The 19,447-nt window shown below is 48.7% G+C and overlaps 1 protein-coding gene across 3 annotated transcripts in view; it reads right to left on the bottom strand.

Moving 5' to 3' along the window:
• Positions 1-774: 774 nt before the first annotated feature.
• Positions 775-19,447, bottom strand: part of RBBP8NL (RBBP8 N-terminal like) — a 126,763-nt gene continuing 108,090 nt past the window's right edge. For all 3 annotated transcript variants that reach the window (XM_075011864.1, XM_075011863.1, XM_075011865.1), the window contains 6 exons: positions 16,929-17,092; positions 13,121-13,973; positions 12,092-12,212; positions 9,086-9,147; positions 7,063-7,189; positions 775-1,754 (listed from right to left, as the gene is read on the bottom strand). In XM_075011864.1, coding sequence (XP_074867965.1) covers positions 1,624-1,754; positions 7,063-7,189; positions 9,086-9,147; positions 12,092-12,212; positions 13,121-13,973; positions 16,929-17,092 — 1,458 coding nt within the window. In that variant the 3' untranslated portion in view covers positions 775-1,623. The remainder of the gene's footprint in view (positions 1,755-7,062; positions 7,190-9,085; positions 9,148-12,091; positions 12,213-13,120; positions 13,974-16,928; positions 17,093-19,447) is intronic.

Here is a 19,447-nt window from a genome sequence, read left to right as displayed (position 1 = left end):
AAGCAGCCATTCCACCCTCCTGTCAGGACCTGGGACAAACTAGAGCATGGGAACAAGTTCCACCACTTCTCAGGGCCTGAGGCTACTCCTTGGGATGCTGGCACATCTCCAGGCTAATGCACAATCTTCAGGGACAGACTAAAGGGCATGTTCTACTACAGTAAAGAAACTTGATTCCCCGACCCTGAGAACTGCAGTTCAGAGTAAAGCAGCAACTCTGCTCATTGCTCCTGCAGGGTCTCCAAAGGGAAGCCCACTAAAGACCTGGCACAGACACTTCCTCAGCGTTGCTGTGCCTGCATGCTCCAAGGGAAATGCCGACCAAAGCACGGCAGAGCCTCTCCTTGCAAGAGTGGCCAAAGCGAATAGGCTTGTTCAGCACTGAGTCAGTGGGAAGAGAATGTGTTCATACCTCAGACAGTGGAAAAATTGCTCCAGGAGAAAATAAGAACCTGGTGATGCTGCCAAGGTCAGTGTGAGCTGCTGAGTAAATGCTGCTCATGCAAGCTGCAGCTCTGACTTACAGCCCCGACCTTGCCAGGGATCCAGTACATTTTGCAGGAGAGAATACGAGCAGCTTTTCCCCTCTCCATTCCATTCTCTCCCACTTCTCTTTGAATTTACACTCTCTGCTCCCCTCCACAGTCAGCTTTTTGGCCACACACACTGGCTTGGAAAAGGAAAAACACCAGCTTTGCACAATGCAAACAGAAGCACCTGTTAAGAGTCAACCTGTATAGCAATTTAATCAATGCAGGCTGTACATGTGGGGAAGGGGGGCTTGAGTACATTTAACTCTGCAATGCTTCTGCTTGTCACTTTCTTTTACCCTACAGCCAAAAACCCAAAAAAATGGGAGGTTTAACATGTACATCTCTGTTACCATCAGCATGTCTTGGTAATTACCCCCTTGAAGTGCTTCTCTTTATATGAAATGCCACAACATTGCATCCTGCTTTGCTCTTTGCTCCTTGCTCCTGACTCAAATGTTCCAAAGCAATGCTGCATTTAAGGCCTTAATTCTCCTTTCACAGACAGCAGCCTGAGGGCCTGCTCCAGCAAGGTGCAGCATCAGGCCTTAAATGGGCAGTGAGCCAGTGGTGGAGACACACCAGTGCAGAACTGGTGTGCTGGAGAAGCAGCTCTGACACTAAGGCGCCAGCAGCAACAACGTCTACAACACCAGCTGTGTCAGCAATGCGCCGTTGGGGACAGGAATCACCAGCACTTGCTTTCCAGTGAGGTTCTGCTCTCGTGCGAGAGTGTGGAAAACAAAGACCTGTTTGTTTTGCAGGCTTTGTGTTAAGACCAGTGAAAGCTCAGATGTTCACCACTGCCATGAGACATGGATCTCTGCCATGTGCCTATGTTTTCATGTCTTAGACACAGACATCACACTGAGCACTTCACAGGATCTTCAAAGTGTTTTCTACAAAGATGGGAATTAGTCCCCCAGAAGCTCCCACAAGCTAGCAAATAGTCGCCATCCTCATTTCATGGACAGGGAGACCAAGAGGAGGGGTTACGTGACTTGTCCAACTTGTGGAGGGAGTCGCTATCAGAGCGGGGGTTCAAACACTGAGTTCTCTGGCTCCTGGGCCAGGATACTATGTTCTGTTGCAGTTAGTTTTCCTCAGAGGCATCATTGCTGGAAGCAGGGCTGCTGTGCTCTGTTTCCTTTGTAATTTCCTCTGCATCAGCCAACACTTGGGGAGCTTTGATTTTCCTTCTTCCTCTCGCTGACTTCTTATATGCTAATAATAGGAAGAGAGACACAGGTATTAGCCACATAGCAATGGACTGTTCAGGTCACTGTTAGAGGGATATGGTCAATATTGGCTGGGCCCAAGCTATTGATTGTTTAAACCAGTTTTTCTCAACCTCCTTTTTTTTTTAAATAAAGTATGCCTTATAAAAATTATCAGTACCCCCCAGACTGCTAGGGGTACACATATCACCAGGTGAGAAACATGGTCCTAAAGTAATCTGAGCTCTTGAAACAAGTGCCATTCAACCTTTCCAGATTACTGTACCCTTCTCAGGAGTCAGATTTGTTTTGCATACCACCAAGTTACTCTTCACTTAAAAACGATATACTTACAAAACATGCAAAAATATCACAGAAGACCGACTGCTCCTTAAAACTTGCTGACTTTCTACCACCTTATTATCAAATACATGAACTGGAGTAGAAATATTGCACTTATATTATTTCAGCACAAGGCATATGAAGCCACAGAAACAAGTCATTGTCTGAATAAACTTTTAGATTGTACTGACTTAACTAGTGTTTTTATATAGCCTGTTGTAAAACTAGGCAAATATCTAGATGAATTGATGTACCCCCTAGAAGATCTTGGTGTATCTCCAAGGGTACACATGCCCCTGGTTGGTTTAGTTTAAACCAAAATGCGGCTTAGCAAACTACTTTCCTGCTGACAAAGCATATCTTCAACAAAGTGATATGCTCATTGTGGGTGGAAGTATATTGTTGGCAAAAGTGCCAACAAAAAGCATTCAAACGCGCTGTCTTTTAGCTCCAGGGCTGTGTCGATACAACCTTGTTGCTGAAAGCTGTGTAGTGTAGATACACCCTAATTAGTGCATGTGTTTAGAAAGCTGGGAGATGCATGCCCCTGCATTTGTGTGCAAAGCCTCCTTGTTTGCACAGACTGGTGCAAGTAGGCATTGGCACGTACCAAGCTTTTCTTGGATGTTGAATTTGTGTAAAATGTACCTGGTGTATAATGTTCTTTTTGGACGGGTACAAATGGGTCTTGGTGAATGTGGCCCTTATTAGCCATACTGAGTCAAATGCTAAAAGGAAACAGTGAACGAACAGGTGAGGAGAAAATTAGGGGCTGGATTTTCACAACCTGAATGAAGAAAACGTGCACCTGAACGTGTATGCAAAGACATACACAAGGCAGCTATGAGTTCCGCCAGTCACAGTGCAGCCTTCAAATGAAAATCTGGCACCCGATTTGACAAATATTCTCTCAATGTTTTTGTATCGCCTGGCTGTGTGATCCAACCCCTGAGAGGAAGTCTGCACAAAGCACCACAAACAGCCTAGCACTAGCTGGTGGCAGGACCTCACCCAGGAAACGCTGAACGTCACCAAAGATGATTGTGTATCAATAATCCCTGGCAGACGAACCTCAGAGGCCTTCTCTGTTTCCACATTCTATACAAATTTGCACAAGTCCCAACTTGCAGAAGCGGGCATTTTAAGACTCTCAGCAGCTTTGGCACTGGCATAGCTACATCCGCCCTTCGTTTGACAGCTTCCGAAGTTCGGCATTTGTTCTTAAGAGGAGAGCTTTGTTGTTCGAACAAGTTTTCATTTGCTGTTTCCGTAGGCCTCTCAAGAAGGCCAGGGCAGGGGGTGAGAGGTGGCTGTTGCTCGTTACACAAACCCCCTTTCAAGCTTGGGTGACAGCTGTCTATACATTTTTCAATAGGTCAACACCGTCCTTTCGTTTTTTTTGACTGCACAAAGAGGGCCACTAGGGAGCCATTTATGAGGGAGCAGCAATTAAGGCTTGGCAGGCCTGCTGCTACATCCCTCACCTTATCAACAACAATTTTCTGCTTACTCACCTGTAGGAAATACCAATACAACACATTCCATTGTTAGCAAGGTGAGACCTTTACCGCTATGCTCAAAGATCAACAGGAGTTGTGTGAAAGCTTTCTCCAAATGTCAATAACACTTTGTGGAGTATTTCACCTAGTCTGTCAATCAGCAGCTCTTAGTACTGGCTAAACAAACACTATGATTTACACCTATTAGCTTAGGTGTTAAGACGGGCTTTCTCAGCCACTCCTGTCCCAAGCTGGCTTGGCTAACCATTAGCAAAGGGCTCCCTGTTTGGAGATACACTCGTTACCAGTGTACAGTGTGGCGTGTCTTATCATAAGGAACCAACTGTGTCACCTTGGACAAACATTTGTGCAGTGTGAAATTCACTTAGTGGAAGCAAACAATGAAGAGGATCAATGAATAGGGCTCAATGCCTCTCATGTAGTTCCCTTAAAATGCTAATTAATCAAGCGCAGGTCACTGGAATAGATGTGTATGGGGCTTGATCCAAATCTCATTGAGGTTGCAGACAAAACAGAGGAACAGGCTGGAGACTATATGCCATTCTATGAATCAGTAGAATGCCTGCATCTGGATACTGCATGCAGTACTGACGGGGGATCGGAGAAGGGCAATGAGAATGATCAGAGGCCAGGAAAATGGCTCTTAAGATTGCAAAAGTTGGGACTGTTCCCTTAGAAGGGAGATGGAGAAGAGGTGAAATGAAAAATGCACAATAGTAATGAATGGGTTAGCGGACAAGAGGATGGCGTGGGGCATGTTTGTTAAAATAGCCCCTGTTGAAGGTTAGGCGACTGCCCAGGAATGGGAACTAGGAGAGTCTCTTCTCCCAGTCTCATCACACAAGAACAACGGGATCTTCAAAGAAACTGAAAGGTGGCACAGTCAAAACTGATCTGAGAAATAACTTTGTCACTCAGCTTGTAATTAAACTGTGGAACTCACCGCCATAGTCTGTTTTTGAGGACAAGCCTGTGTAAGAGTCAATGAGCAATTGGCTGTTTACGTGGACAAGAATACCCAGAGTTACCACGTTTAATGCAAATGGTGAACTTCAGAAAGAACAGAAATTTTGTGTTTCTAGGATTAAGCCAATCTGTAACAACTGGCTACTGTCGGATTTTTACACATTTCTCTGAAGCAGCTAGACAGGATGTTAGATTAGATTGATCTCCACTCTGATCCACTCTGGCAAGTCTTATGTCCCCGTGGAGCAGGCTCATACTGACGAGTTGTCGCTAAACAATAGAAGACTTCTGACAGTCTGGCTCCATTGTGTTTACTGACATTTACCATTTGCAAACCATATCTCAGCCTATTAACATCTCAGTCACTCACAGTTCCAGACCTGGAGAAACTGGAGAGGTTTATACCACAAATTTGTTTGCTGCTCATGATATTTGAAAATTAGCCAAGGGAAAAAACACACAGAAAAAGAAGAAAAATAAAATGTTTCCAGTCTCAAATGCCCTTTTCCCCGTTTGCACTATCATAAGTTAATTTTTTTTCAAAAAATATTTCTGCATGTCCATTTACTGCCTGAAAGACTCTGTCCATACTGATACGCCACACCCATCATCATGGTGTCTGGTATGGGAAGTCCTTTTTGTATCCACAGCACATGGAGATGGCTGTGCAAGTTTTAGCCCACAGCATCTGTGCCCTGACTTGGAAGGACTTTTTCTAGACCAGAGGTTCCCAAACTTTTCGGCAACATGCCCCCTTCTGATTTTTGAGAAACCCTCCCGCCCCCCACCTCTTCTTTACCATCATCCAACCCCCTTTTAACAAAAAATTAAATTTGTGATTTAAAATAAACAGAAAAACTTGATATAAAAATGTTATTTAAAATTAAAAATAAGCAAATAAGCACAAAAAGTTTTTCTTGGCCCCTTGCGGGTATGCCTGGTGCAGCCCCAGCTGGCTAGCTGTCTGAGCCCCCTGCCAGCTGCCAGAGCACCTGTGCCAGCTGCATGCCTGCTCAAGCCCTGTGGTACCAGAGCCGCCTGCCTGAGCTGACCAAGCCCTGTGCTGCTGGGGCCAGCTGCACACCAGTCGCTGGGGCCAGCTGCAAGCCTACCCGCCAGATTTTGGGGCCCCATGCAAAAGTGCCAACTGTCAGCCTGCCAGATGCCCAAGCCCTGTGAGCAGCAGGCCAGCTGCCCACCTGAGCCCTGCACAGCCAGGGCCAGCTGCCTGTCCACCAGCCTGAGCTGCCCAAGCCCCATGCTGCTGGGGCCAGCCGCCAGCCCGAGCCCCTGCACTGCTGGGGCCAGCTGCGAGCCCGCCAGCCTAAGCACCGCGAGCCACAAGCCACTTGCCCAAGGCCCTCTCCTCTCCTCTCTTGAGCCAGGCACCCCCAGCCCCCACCATCTAACCCCATTCTCCTCCTCCTTCCCCCCTCCCACAAATCAACACTCACTGGCTACGGTTACACTGACCTGAACTGCCGGCAGCAGTATGCAAATGGGAGGTTTCAAAAATGCAAATAGATGCTCATTTGTACATTTGCTGCCAGCAGGAACAAAGCTGTGTAAATGTGGTTCTGGTGGCAAAACCCCACCTTTGTCAGCAGCCTCTTAAGCCTGGAAAAAATCAGGCATAAAAGGCTGCCGACAGAAGGATAGGTGGGGATTTCACTGGCAGAACCACATTTACACAGCTTTCTTTGTGCTGATAGCAGTGTCTGCCAGTGAGCAAATATGTAAATGAGCATCATTTGCATACTGCTGTTGGCGGTACCGGTCAGTGTAAACACAGCCACTCACCTTTGCAGGAAGCAGCTAGCTCCAGCGTGGGTCTTTGCAGGCTGCCTGCTTTCTATAGCGGCAGCACATGGTCGCCCACATAAAATGGCAGGGACTGAGAGCTGGAAGCAAGGGCTGGCTCTTTATTGGGGTGGGGAAATGATGGGGGAGGCGGGGTTGCCTCATGCTCCGCACCCCCAGGAATTTCTTCACACTTCCCCTGGTTTGGGAAACCATGCCCTCGACCGTAGAACTGCAGGAGGCTGGCAGGACTCTAACTTTTGTAAGATTGACAGGGACATCAGATGACGGCCATCGCAGTTCCCCCATTCTCAGCTCCTCCAGCCCTCTCTTCTTACCACACCAGTATCCAAAACAGAGTAATGAGCACTGTTCCCTCTAATTTTTTCCATTCATGGACAGAACCCATTTTGTTATGTGCACGAAGGCATGGACAGAAGTGCACCACCTATAGAAACACATGTTTCCGGCTGTGGGCAGCTGTGGGTGCTGTGCTAATCAGCTGGGCACCACCTGAAGCTCCCCTGGGTGGCTGCCCAAGCACTCAGCTTTCAGGGAACACTGGTCATGACTCCGATGCATGTTCCGGTAGATGACTGTGTTTTATGGAGCAGAGGGATTCTGATCTGTTAGCTTCAGACAACGGAAGCTGGGCTCTGTTGGTGGGAGCAGGCCCTCTCTGCATACCTTTTGTCCCTGGATCCTGCCCTCTTTTCCTTTTCTTTTGCAAGGCCTCATCCTTGTTCTCTGTGCACAAATGTTCTCCTTCAGCATGTTCTTCTGGGTGGGTTTCATGTTTGGAAGTGGCAGCCCCCTAGACAAATCAGAAAACTGGTCAGTGTTCAGCCCGCCTGACTTCTGATGATCCATCCTGTTGCCCTTGGATTCATTATCAACCTTTGTGGCACATGGCTAATTTGCATTTGTTTGTGAATTTGATGCTCCTAGTGATCCCAGGACTGTGCCCGTCTCTTGTGCCTCTCACCCAAGGAGCTCAAAGCTCTTTGCAAATACTACACCCAAGACTTCCAACCTAGATGATCGGCTGGGCCTGCCAGAAAGGTGCCTGACTTTCACCAAATAATGAGCACTCACCTTTCAAAAACAGCCCCCTTTCACGTTTGCCAGTGCAGGCCCTGCCTGCTGGGTCTGTAGAACCCACTGCGGCCCTGCTGTCCAACACCATCTCATTGTTTCCTTGCGCTTTGCTGCTGTTCTATGGCAGTGCAGTGCCTAGCACTGTGGGGTCCTAGCCCAGGACTAGGGTTACTTGGCAATACAATACAATTATTTTATTAACTTGTCCTGCAATACAGTCCGCTCCCCATTGGCACAGCCATAAGGCAGAGAAGCAGGACTGAGGCAAGAGGGGCAACTGCACGGGGGCCTGGCATTTCAAAGGGCCCTGGAGCGCTGCTGCACATGCCATCAGGGGGTGGAGCACAGTCCCATGCTCCAGTCACCGCTAAGGGTTGACCGTCCTCAGCCACTCGCATTCCAGCCGAAGCTTCGCCTCTCTATCCCCACTACGAATAAGTTTCACACCTGGATGCTCTGTGCCTGTGTGACAGATTGTCACCGCTGAAGTGACTGGCCAAAGACAGGATTCGAGGGTCCTACTAAAGGAACTCACCTCTCTGGCATGGAAACATCCAGGTGTTAAACTATGATAGTCCCAGGGAAAGCACAGAAAACCCTCAAATTACATGGGGATTGCTCATGGCTGGTCATTTCCCAGGTCCTGCAAGCAGCTGGGAGGTGGGTATCAGGCAGCAGCCTGGCTCCCCTCTCTTCTCCCCTTACAGAGCCAGGAAACTGAGCAGGGCAGCTGCCTTGGTCAGTTTCCTGGGTCCAGCCAATGGAAGGGGCTGGGAACCAGGGGCAGCCGGATCAGGGCTCCCCTCTACTCCTTGGAGCCAGGAAACTGACCAGGGCTGCTGCCCTGGTCAGTTTCCCAGCTCTGCAAGGGGAGGGGAGCCAGGAGCAAGGCTGCTGCCTGGTTCCCAGCTCCCCACCACTCAGGGCCTGGGAAACTGCTCCTGTCAGGGGCAGCAAGAGTCTGCTGCCCCTGACAAAAGCAGCTTCCCACTCCTGTCGGGGCGGCAGTCGCATTAACTGGAGACACGCACAACTTGGTTGCGCGTATGCTGAGGGTTTACTGTAAAGCATCTTTCGCCTATCTTTGGATGTGCCTTATTTCTCCCATTACCAGGGCTAACAAACGACACAAAAAGTAAGGGATAACCTATGGTCTGAGAAAGGCTTTGGTCTCTACAACTGTGGTATTGCACGTCTGGGATTGCCTTAGACCAAACTGGCACAGGAAATGATATCAGAGATAGAATCTCCCTCTGTTATTGATGGGCTGGGACCTGGAGTGGGTGGTGGGTGGGAGAGAGGTGTCTGGGCATTTGCCATCCCAGCAGGAGCATGACTTGTCTCAGTCATGTAGGAAAAACTGCATGAAGAAGCAAAAGCAGAAGTTCTTTGCAACCCAAGACAGCTCCTGGGCCCATTCCCATTTGGGAAGTCATGGTTGTGTTGCAAATCATGGTTTTTTTGTCTCATTTTCTATTGGGTATGATAGCATAGCTCTGCCTTATAGGAGAAGTCTGGGCTCTCCAAAAGGGCCACCATTGAAATTCCCAGTCTTGAAGAGGAACCAGACTTGGACTGCTCTCAGTGGATGCGTCAATCAAAGGATGCCAACCTCGCTGTCCGACGTGCCAGGTTCGTCAGAGTCCTGCTTCACAGACTCTTCATTGTCCTCCTCTAGGGAAAGAGGAGGGGAAGGGCAGCTGATTAGCTTTGGCTGTAACAATGCCTAATCCTCCCACAGGCTTTGCACAGAAACATGCTCACAGCTCTGGTCCCTGATCAGAGCCACTGTCAGTGGGACATGAAAACTGAGAATGTGTCAAAATGAAAAGGCAAGAAACAATGGCACAGATCAGAGACAGGGGCCAGGCCCACCAGGACATTCCAGCTGCCCACAGGAGCTGTAAATAATGGCCAGTTAGGTTGGATTTATGGCTGTCTTGCGTTGCTTGTAACTGGAGCATACTGATGAGTCAGCCCCAGAACTAGGCAATCCTCTAACCCGGTAATAAGCTCTGTTCCAAAGCCAAGTCACAAGGTGCACAGGGCTGAGGTTTTAGCAGGAGGCCTAAGTCCCAAGTTTGCCAGCTTTGGTGCCCTAGGGGGACTGATTGTCAGAATACCAATACCAGTATCAAAGAAATGATTGTGGGGAATACAATTTACAGTAAACTTCCATCAGTCACACCCTGCTGTATCTATGCACCAATCCCTCACTGATGTCCACAGCCATGTCCAAATCAGGAAGAGGGTGTGCAATTTTTAAATGCAACTTGTCTCTCTAGTGACAGAGAGGTAGCCGTGTTAGTCTGTATTCTATCAAAACAAACCAGCAGTCACGTAGCACTTAAAAGACTAAATGAAGAAGTGGGTCTGAAGAGGTGTGCCTGTCCCAAGAAAGCTCTATTACTTAATAAATTATTTTGTTAGATTTTAAAGTGCTACATGACTGCTTTTTCCTCTCTCTCTAGGCTACACAGGACCATAGAGATTTTTGCTTGTGTATGGGCTGCAGTATAACGGCCAGAACGAACCGGAGCAGAAGTTCTAAATGGTTTCAAAACAGTTCCTGCAATGGACAAACCACGAAGCAATGAAACCTCCACTGTAGTGAATTTGTTCGGGGCTGGGTCGGGGGTGGCAAGAACTATCTTCACCGCAAAAGGATTCCACTGTATATTGGGCCACATGTTTCAAATTTCAGGCATGTAACTGCATACACCAAATGCCCACCACATGTGTGCCCACAGTTATTGCAACCTCAGCTAACAGGGACATGCAAATGACCAAAAGTAGTTGTTTGGAAGCACAGTTATGCAGATAGGACTCACAGGCTACGTCTACACGTGAAGCCAACATCGAAATAGCTTATTTCGATGTAGCAACATCGAAATAGGCTATTTCGATGAATAACGTCTACACGTCCTCCAGGGCTGGCAACGTCGATGTTCAACTTCGACGTTGCGCGGCACCACATCGAAATAGGCGCTGCGAGGGAAAGTCTACACGCCAAAGTAGCACACATCGAAATAAGGGTGCCAGGCACAGCTGCAGACAGGCTCACAGGGCGGACTCAACAGCAAGCCGCTCCCTTAAAGGGCCCCTCCCAGACACAGTTGCACTAAACAACACAAGATACACAGAGCCGACAACTGGTTGCAGACCCTGTGCCTGCAGCATGGATCCCCAGCTGCCGCAGCAGCAGCCAGAAGCCCTGGGCTAACGGCTGCTGCCCACGGTGACCATAGAGCCCCGCAGGGGCTGGAGAGAGAGCGTCTCTCAACCCCCCAGCTGATGGCCGCCATGGAGGACCCGGCAATTTCGACGTTGCAGGACGCGGATCGTCTACACGGTCCCTACTTCGACGTTGAACATCGAAGTAGGGCGCTATTCCGATCCCCTCATGAGGTCAGCGACTTCGACGTCTCGCCGCTTAACGTCGAAGTTAACTTCGAAATAGCGCCCAACGCGTGTAGCCGCAACGGGCGCTATTTCGAAGTTAGTGCCGCTACTTCGAAGTAGCGTGCACGTGTAGACACAGCTACAATGACATATTTATGGAGGTATAAAGGTCACTTACTAAAACCTAGTAGGAACTGGGCACCTAAACTGCCCTATGGGCCTTTTAAATCTAACCCCTAACTTCTAAGGTGCATCTTGCTGCTCTTTGGAGGAGAGACAAGCTGCTGGAAACAAAGGGCTCCTATAAATAATTATTAAATTGTTAGTTAAATGGTCACAAGAGTAAAATATCTGCAAGCTGCATGGAAACTATTCAAAAACACCATGACAGAGGCTTAATACTATTGCTATAACAAAACAAATCAGCCTGATCTGTCCCCAGTACCTACTCAAGTATTTCATGTAAGCAGTATTTTTCTCTTTCCCCACCATTTTTGTGATTATAGCCATGGCAGACAGCTTCATATTCTGTTCCCAATGCCCTGCGAAGTATTCATTCCCCCATTTGATATGCAGCTTTTATTTTCATTGCTGGTCCAGATCCTAGACTCCAGGTCTGGTGGTACAGAAAACTGACAGCTTGTAGCCCACTGCATGAGGGAATCCTTGAATGACTGAGTAACTCTATGGGTCCCATGCTACCTTCTGGGATACATGTCTATATGAAAGGGACATAGCCAGGCCATTTGTGTAATGTGGGTGTGATCCCTAGCCACAGAAACTCTCCTTGCGAGGGTCTGCTGCTGACTGGTACAAAAACACAACAGCCCAGAGGCTGCTGTTTTATGCCAGGGAGTTGTAGAAGTTTGATACCTTTGACAATCAGGCCACTTCCATTTAGGTACCTACATATGAACTGAGGACTCTCAGGCTGAGACATGCAGCTGTGCAAATTGTGGCCTAGAAGGGGTTTTCCAAGGCACACATGGGAGCTAAGCGTCCAAATCCCACTGACTGCCACGGGAGTTTGGTGCCCTGGTCGCCTTTGGGCATTTGAACATCTTTCTCTTGCAAAACAACTGCTGTATGCTGCATGCATGTTTAGGAAGCCCCGTCCATCATCTTCCCACCAGTAAGGAGACTGGCAGCTCACAGGCTCAAAACACCGTCTGCTCCTGCCTTCTCAAATATTGCTTTTGCCCTTTTTTTTTTTTACCTGGTTGAGCATGTGCTTCTTGCTTCTGCGCTGGAGGAGACATTCTCACCCTGATCTCAGAATCTGCTGCAGGATCACAAGGTGTTAGCTTGCCAGCAGGCTGTTCTTGTGAGGAAGGGCCCTAGAACACATGGTGATTGCTGGGTTAGTTACAAACTGATGGAAAGATGGGCCAATGCCTTGGTTGCTAGAAATGTTGCCTTCTTCTAAGGCAGTGAGACAAACCAGCATGGTAAGGAGCATAACTGCAAAGATGCACATCTCCCCTTGGCCAGCCTCACAGAGAGGTTTCTGTGTGTTTGTGGGATGCGGGTGCAGATCCTAATGTCTGTGATGCATAGATTCAGTGGGGCACTGGCAGGGCCGAGTCTCTCAAATGCACCTTCAGCCTAATCTGGAGGAGTTAAACCCTGAAGTTTAGAGGGCGGTTACTTTCCATAGTCTGTTCAGTCCTTGGTTTCGTCTCATGTTGAGAGCAAAGATGCCAGCGGGGCAGGCAGACAGCCAAGGTGAGGTGTTGGGGCGGGCTCCACACTCGGGAAGGGGCAGAGCGTCAGGCAGCGGGGGATGTGGCCAAGGGAAGCCTGCCTGCCTTTCGTGCTGCTGGAAATGCAGCCCTGGGCCCTGCTCCCAGCCCGCAGGAGCCAGGCAGATTGGTGGCGTGACACTTCTGCTGCATTTCAAAGGGGCCTGGAGGTCCCAGCTGCTGCTGCTAATTCTGCATCAGTGGCATCGGCTGGGAGCTCTAGGCCCCTTTGAAACACCAGGCCCCTATGCAGATGCCAGTGGGCCAGAATCTTGCTGATCAGTGCCTGTCATAGGGGTGGTTTTGCAATGTGCAAATCCGTCCAGCAGGGACAGGACTGGCACAACCAGCCTGCTGGTGAGTCACGGTAGAGACATCAGGGCAGAATTTTCCGCAACAGTGCCGCTGCTGCACATTTCAAACTCCAATCAGCCCAGCAAGCTGCCCTTCGAGCCCAGCCTCCCCCCGGAGCAATAGCAGATGCCATTGCAAGTGGTACTCACCAGGGGTGCTGCAAGGGCCTCTTGCTCTTTGGCGCCACAGTGCTCTGTCTCAGTGCTGAGGTGCAGCATTTTGGCTGCATGGAGCTGGCTGCAGGGGAGGAGAGGGTTCTCACCCTCTGCTCTGGGCGGCACACTGGAGCTCCCGCCTGGCTGAGGAGTGGGGCTTTCAATACGGATTGAACTTGGACTACTAGCCTCCCACTGTTGGGGGGGTCTGTGCCAACTGGCAGCTTTCAGGTTTTCCCTCCTTCTGCCATAGTCGGACAGGTCCAGAGGTGCGTCCAGGAGATACTCTCGCGCTGCTTCTGCCTTCATCCTTTGCTCTGCCTTGTCCCTGTTTATCCAAACAACCTTCACTTCTTCAGGTTCCTCCAGGAATGACTTCTCTCCTTTGCACTCCGTGGTCGCACTTGGCTGTGGGGAAAGGGGCCCTTCTTCAGGACCAGCTGGAACTGGAGCTGTATTTTGGTTGCCTTCTGCCTTGGCCCTGAATCCTTGCTGATGACGTTGTGCCAGGAGAACCTGGAGCCTCTCCCTGGGCTTAAGAAACTGAAGCCTCCCCTCCCCAAGCTGGTTCTGCATATACACCACAGCCTCAGGGAATTCTAAATCGGTGGCTTGGTCTTCCCATTCCTTCTGCAGCCTAGCTCTGTCTTCAGCCTCTCTGGCCCACAGCAAGCGGCTTGGCCAGTGACTGTCCCTGTCTGCAGAAGAGCACTTGCTCCTGAGTCCAAACTGGTGCAGAGAGAAATGTTGGTTAAGGAGGCAGAGCTGCTCCTTCCTGGTGGTCCGTTGTAGCATTTCATAGGCTGAAGTGGGTTGGTGGGAATCTGGTTGGTTTGTCCTGAAGCAACTAGATGGAACAAACAAAGATCAAATGCATCAAAGGCAAGTTTCCAATGGGTCACCTCACTATCACCGTTAACCTCTCGAGCCCCAGCATCCATGTGCTACCACTGCTTGGCCAAATGTGCCATGGATACAAACAGGCACAGCTCTGTTGAAATCAGTAGAGCTTTGCCAGTTCATCCCGGCAGAAAACGATTTGTTGGAGCAAAGTTTGCCTGACCACTTTTGCGCGCGTACACACACACACACACAGTAGGTTACACAGAGTAATTACATCTGTGCAAAATCTGCATGGGGGTGTGCAAAGCAAGAAGCTGAGTGCACAACTGTGCAGCCTGCATGCCTGCAAAAATGGGTGTGTGCCTACAGGCTGATCAGCTGTGCACTAAGGCTGATGTGAAGAATCCCACACACTGCTACAGCTGGAGGACTGACTGGCTCAGTGGGTTTTACCCACAAAATTCATGACCTAATACATTTGTTAGTCTCTAACGTGCCACAGGACTGCTTGTTATTGGCTAAGTGGCAGTTTTACAGAAAAGGACCTGGGGATGACCGTGGATGAGAAGCTCGATATGAGACAACAGTGTGCCCTTGGAGTGAAGACGACTAGTGGCATATTGGGGTGCGTTAGTAGGACCATTGCCAGCAGGTCAAGGGAAGCAATGATTCCCCTCTATTTGGCAGCGGTGAGCCCACAGCTGGAGTATTGCACTCAGTTTGGGCCCCTGTTACAGAAAGGATGTGGACAAATTGGAGCAAGTCCAGCCAAGGGCAATGAAAATGATTAGGGAGCTGGAGCACATGACCTGTAAGGAGAAGCTTAGAGAGCTGGCCTCATTTAATTGGCATAAGAGAAGAGTGAGGGGGGATTTGACAGCAGCCTTCAGCTTCCTAAAGGGAGGGTCCAGCCAGGATGGTGCCAGGCTATTCTCAGTAATGGCGGATGGCAGAACAAGGAGCCTTGGCCTCAAGTTGCAGTGTGGAGGCCTAGGTTGGATATTAGGAAAAACTGCTCTCGAGTCATTTGTGGGTCTGGATGTTGCTGCCATTGACTCCTCTGTGGCTCCCTGTCCTGTTGCAGCTGGAACAGCAGAACTAAATTTAATTGTTTTAATGGCCAGCAGGGCAGCGGGAGGGGTCTGGCTGTTCAACCAACTGAATTGAGTTCCATTATTTCAGCAGTGGCAGGGCAGGAAGCCCCAGAGGAATCAGTGGCACCACCATACCTGGGTGGCCACATCCCTCCGATGGGCTCACCCCTACCCCTGGAGCACCTCCACGCCAGCCTTCTTGCTGCTGGGTGCACCTGGCTGCCCAGCGTAGGCTCCCCAGCCAGTGCCCTGGATGGGTTAGTCCCAGGGGGTGGGTTTGGGGCTGAGAGGGGTTAAGTCTGGGGGTTGGGGAGGCGTGGTTTGTGGGATGGGGGTAAAGCTTGGGGATTGGGGTGAATTTGTGGGCTGAGGAGGGTGAAGCCTGGAGATGGGGCGTGGGTTTGAGGGTCAAGGATGGTAGAGACTGGGAACGGTGCTGCGGGACATGGAGGGTTGATCCGAACATTGCTTCTTCCTGCTTAAGAGTCTATGCCCAGGCACAGCGTTTTCCTTGGCCTCATATGCTCTCCAATTCAGGGCTGCAAGTAACAAACTTTGTAACCACTACAAACCACTGTGTGGGCACTGTTCTTCAAACAGGGTGACAAAGAGTGCGGTGTGACGTTATTTATTAAGGACTGTCTCATATTCACATGACCTGTGGCTCTCCAAGTGTTGATTTTGTAACTGAATTTGAAAAAATGGAACACCAGATGGCTACACAGACATGAACAAGTGGAGACAGAACTTGCTGTCCAGTTGAAGACAGAGCTCGAGGCCGTAAAAACCTGATTGTTTTACTTTGCAGACAGAGGCCTTCTTCCTTCCTTCAACTGACTCACAGACACATTTCAAGTGGCCTGAGCAATGGGTGAGCTATAACATATGGAGACACACATCTCAAAGCTGGAAGGGACCTCAGGAGGTCATTGAGTCTAGTCCCCTGCCCTCTTAGCAGGACCAAGCACCAACCTTTTTTTCTTATTTGCCCAAGATCCTTAAATGACCCCCTCAAGGATTGAGCTCATAACCCTGGGTTTAGCAGGCTAATGCTCAAACCACTGAGCTATCCCTCCCAAACTGTGTTCAAAAAGCCCTGCCTGTAGCAACTGAGTCCCTGCTTGTTGCTAGTCCTTGGTATATGGCAGTGCCCCTCTTTGCTGAGGACACATCCAAGCTCAGCTTTTGCTGTGGGGAACTCACAGTCTCTGGCTGAGGCTGTAGGTCTCACTTAGCCCTAATTGCCAGTGAAGCTATTGGGCTGTGAGGAACAGGTACAGCTGTGATGAACCCTGCTGAACAGCCAGCTGGATTTGACAAGGAGCAGGGGGAATCTGCTGCTCAAATCAAACTTTTTTTTTTCTTTATGTGGTGATTGGTGAGAGTTTGGTTCACTTGGCAGCTGTCTCTGCCATTCTTGGTGCTGCCCAATTGCAGATGACAAAACACTCTCCTCTCCTTTGCCCTGGTGTAGACAAGGAGTAAACCACTTAAGGCTGATACAATGATAACAGCATAACACAAGAACCGGGATCCTGGTGTATTCTCCCTGGCACAGCTGCGGAAAGTAGTGGGCAAAGTCTGATCTGCTCACATTTCCAGCCCAGTTTGCTGGAGTCATAGGCTTTAGAAGCCTTAGCCAAGCTTAAGATCCCAAATTTGTGAGGACTGGCTCTTCCTGGCTCACAGACCAAGGTGTTGGCTGGAAGAACTAACTTGCGATGAAGAGAAAGACGCAAAAAGAAAACCCACTAAGTAACACAAGAACTGCGTCATACAAAGCCCTTGATGTCAGTGGGCTTTGTAGCAGGCTGAAGGAGAGCATGATGTTGGAGATGTATCCATACTGAGATGACACTACTCACGTTTCATGGCTGGGGCTGTGCTCATGCTCCAGGAACATGGAGGTTTTTCTTGCTGAGGGTGACGTTGCTCTCCTGGCAGAGATTTTTTCTGGGAGGCACGGTCTGGAGCCAGCTCTGACCAAAGCAATGGTTCCATGCAGCTGGTTAGCTATCCTCTGGGAAGTCTAAAGGCAGGGGAAAACAGTTTATATTTCTAGCACTGTTGAGGTTAAAGCTCAGTTTCATCTAAAGGGCTCTCAGAAATTATCCCCAGCTGACTAGAAAACAATGACAGCAGAAAACCCTTCTTACTGGTGATCTTGGTCATGCTACACAGTCTATCAATTTACATTCAAAACATGATAAAATTAGTTGCTAAGTTTCCAACGACCAGCCGAATGCTTTTTCAATATGGTGTTTGAATTTTAAACAACAATCTGACGTTTATTGCCCCACGAAGGTGCTATTCCAATGCAGCATCTTGTTTTTGGCAGGTCCTACTTTATTTCTCACTTTTCAGCTGTGTTGACTTACAGAGCAAGAAGTCACCTGACTTGTCTCATGTCAAGCCAGGAGTCAGTAGCATAGCCAAGATCCTTAGATTCCCAATATCATGGTCCCCCTACTTTATGAAAATTGGCTTATGAATATGCAGTACCTCTTTTTTCTGCCAGTACTGAGTATCAGCACCTTAGCAGCCCCAGCCAGGGGACTGGCTGGGAGTGGGGGGCAGGGAGCCAGCTGAGTACCAGCTCCCTTTTTTTTTTTTAAATAAAAAAGGCACAGTGAATATGAATATGCATAACTTGAAGATACTGTATGCAAAACTGGTCATGTAACATATCAATTTTAAAGTTACTATCCACCAAATCTGTCTTTCCTGTTTTCATGCATGTATCGTTCTTGTATGTGAAGTTAGATATATGAAGTGTGAATCTGGTTTTAAATCTATATGTGGTTATAAGGGCCATTAGTGATACTTTAGGAACTTGAGTCAGTACTCAAATCAACAATCCGTAATGGTTTTTTCCTTCCTGTTAGCCCAAACTCTGCTTGGTCCTAGAAAGACATGTGACCATGCCACCTGGTACTGGAAGACATCTTGAATCTAGTTCTTTTCTATGGTGATGGGGAGACTAAACAAAGGGTTCTGGCCCTGGGGAAAGTCCTTTTAAGGAATAGAAAGCAATCAGGTCTTTGTCTTTGTCTGGCCTTTGAAACTACCTCACCCTCCCTAAGAGGATACACATGAGGAAACCTGAAAACAAAGTACTTTAAAGAACCGTTGAAAAAGCTGTAGATACAGGCTGGAGTAAAGACCAGCTCTGACATAAAGCATTTCACTTGAGGTAAGAAAGGCTTGGGGTAAGAATTTGCATGTAACAAGTTTCTTAGCAAGCTGGAATTTGCTGGTGTCTTTTGTTTAACAGCGTAATTTACTTTGGTCTGTCTGTTTTTGCTTGCAGTCACCTAAATCCTACTCTTTTATACTTTTTAAAATACTTTTGTTTATTATCAGACAGTGTAAATAAAGCATGTGCAGGAGAGCAACCACTGTGCATATCTCTCTTCCATTGATAAAGGGGGCGGATAGCTTTATAAGTTTGTGTAAAACTTATACAGCACAAATGGATTTACTGGGGGATTTGGTCCTCCGTGGGGGCTGTGTTCCTGCGTGCTGAGCCCTTCTAGTTGACCCCTCCCAGAGCTGAGCTGATTTGGTGTCTGTGTTGCTCAGTTGGGGTGGTAACCCCAACTCTGTGCCTTGGGTGGGGGAGACAAGAGCTTCTGGCTCAGCAGGACAGGGTTGTGGGGCACCCTGGAGACCAGGAGGGTGAGCATCAGTGGCTTGATCAGCACACCAGGGGACAACCCCAAGGGGATTTCTGTGACCCAACCAGTCACACCAAGTACAGAATGATCTTTCTGTGGATGTAAAAAGGCTTCGAGTAAACCATGCTCCACATTTCTGCCTATCCACTTTCAGATGACACCCACCTCTATTGTTTGTCTTCATTAACTCCTGTCAGAGCCCACCTGCAGCCTGACCAAAACTCTCTACGTGGAGCTCACATCACAGGATCCAGGGCCCAAATTAAGCATGTGTGTGACTGTGTTTCCATCACGAGACCCATGCCATAGCTCCTGAGCGATGGGGCCATGAGCCTCGACTCTCCATCACAGTCTAGATCCCTCTGCTGAAATGCACTTTCCATTTCAAAGGGGTGGAAGGTTAGGAAAGATACAAGCTGAAAACACACAGCAGCAGGGAGTCCTCCCTGCCTGTCTGAAAATATCCCCCAGGATAAGGCTGTGTATCACCATGTGGTTCTGTGCAATAGCCCTATGTTTCAATCCTACAAGATTTCTCCAGATGCCTATTTAAGAGGGGAGGCAGTGTTGTCTGTAGAGGAATGAATACTGTCACAGGATAACGATCACCTGGTGCTTGGCAAGTTCTGAGGCTCCTACAGAAGACAAATGTGAAAACAAGGTGGAGGCGTTGATTTTATCAGCAGGAGACACAATAAGAGGCTGGT

This window comes from Carettochelys insculpta, chromosome 17, assembly GCF_033958435.1.
Source record: "Carettochelys insculpta isolate YL-2023 chromosome 17, ASM3395843v1, whole genome shotgun sequence".
In the NCBI taxonomy this organism is placed as follows: Eukaryota; Metazoa; Chordata; order Testudines; family Carettochelyidae; genus Carettochelys; species Carettochelys insculpta.
The sequence above is the reverse complement of the archived record's forward strand: the minus strand, read 5'-3'. Positions and strand labels throughout refer to the sequence as shown.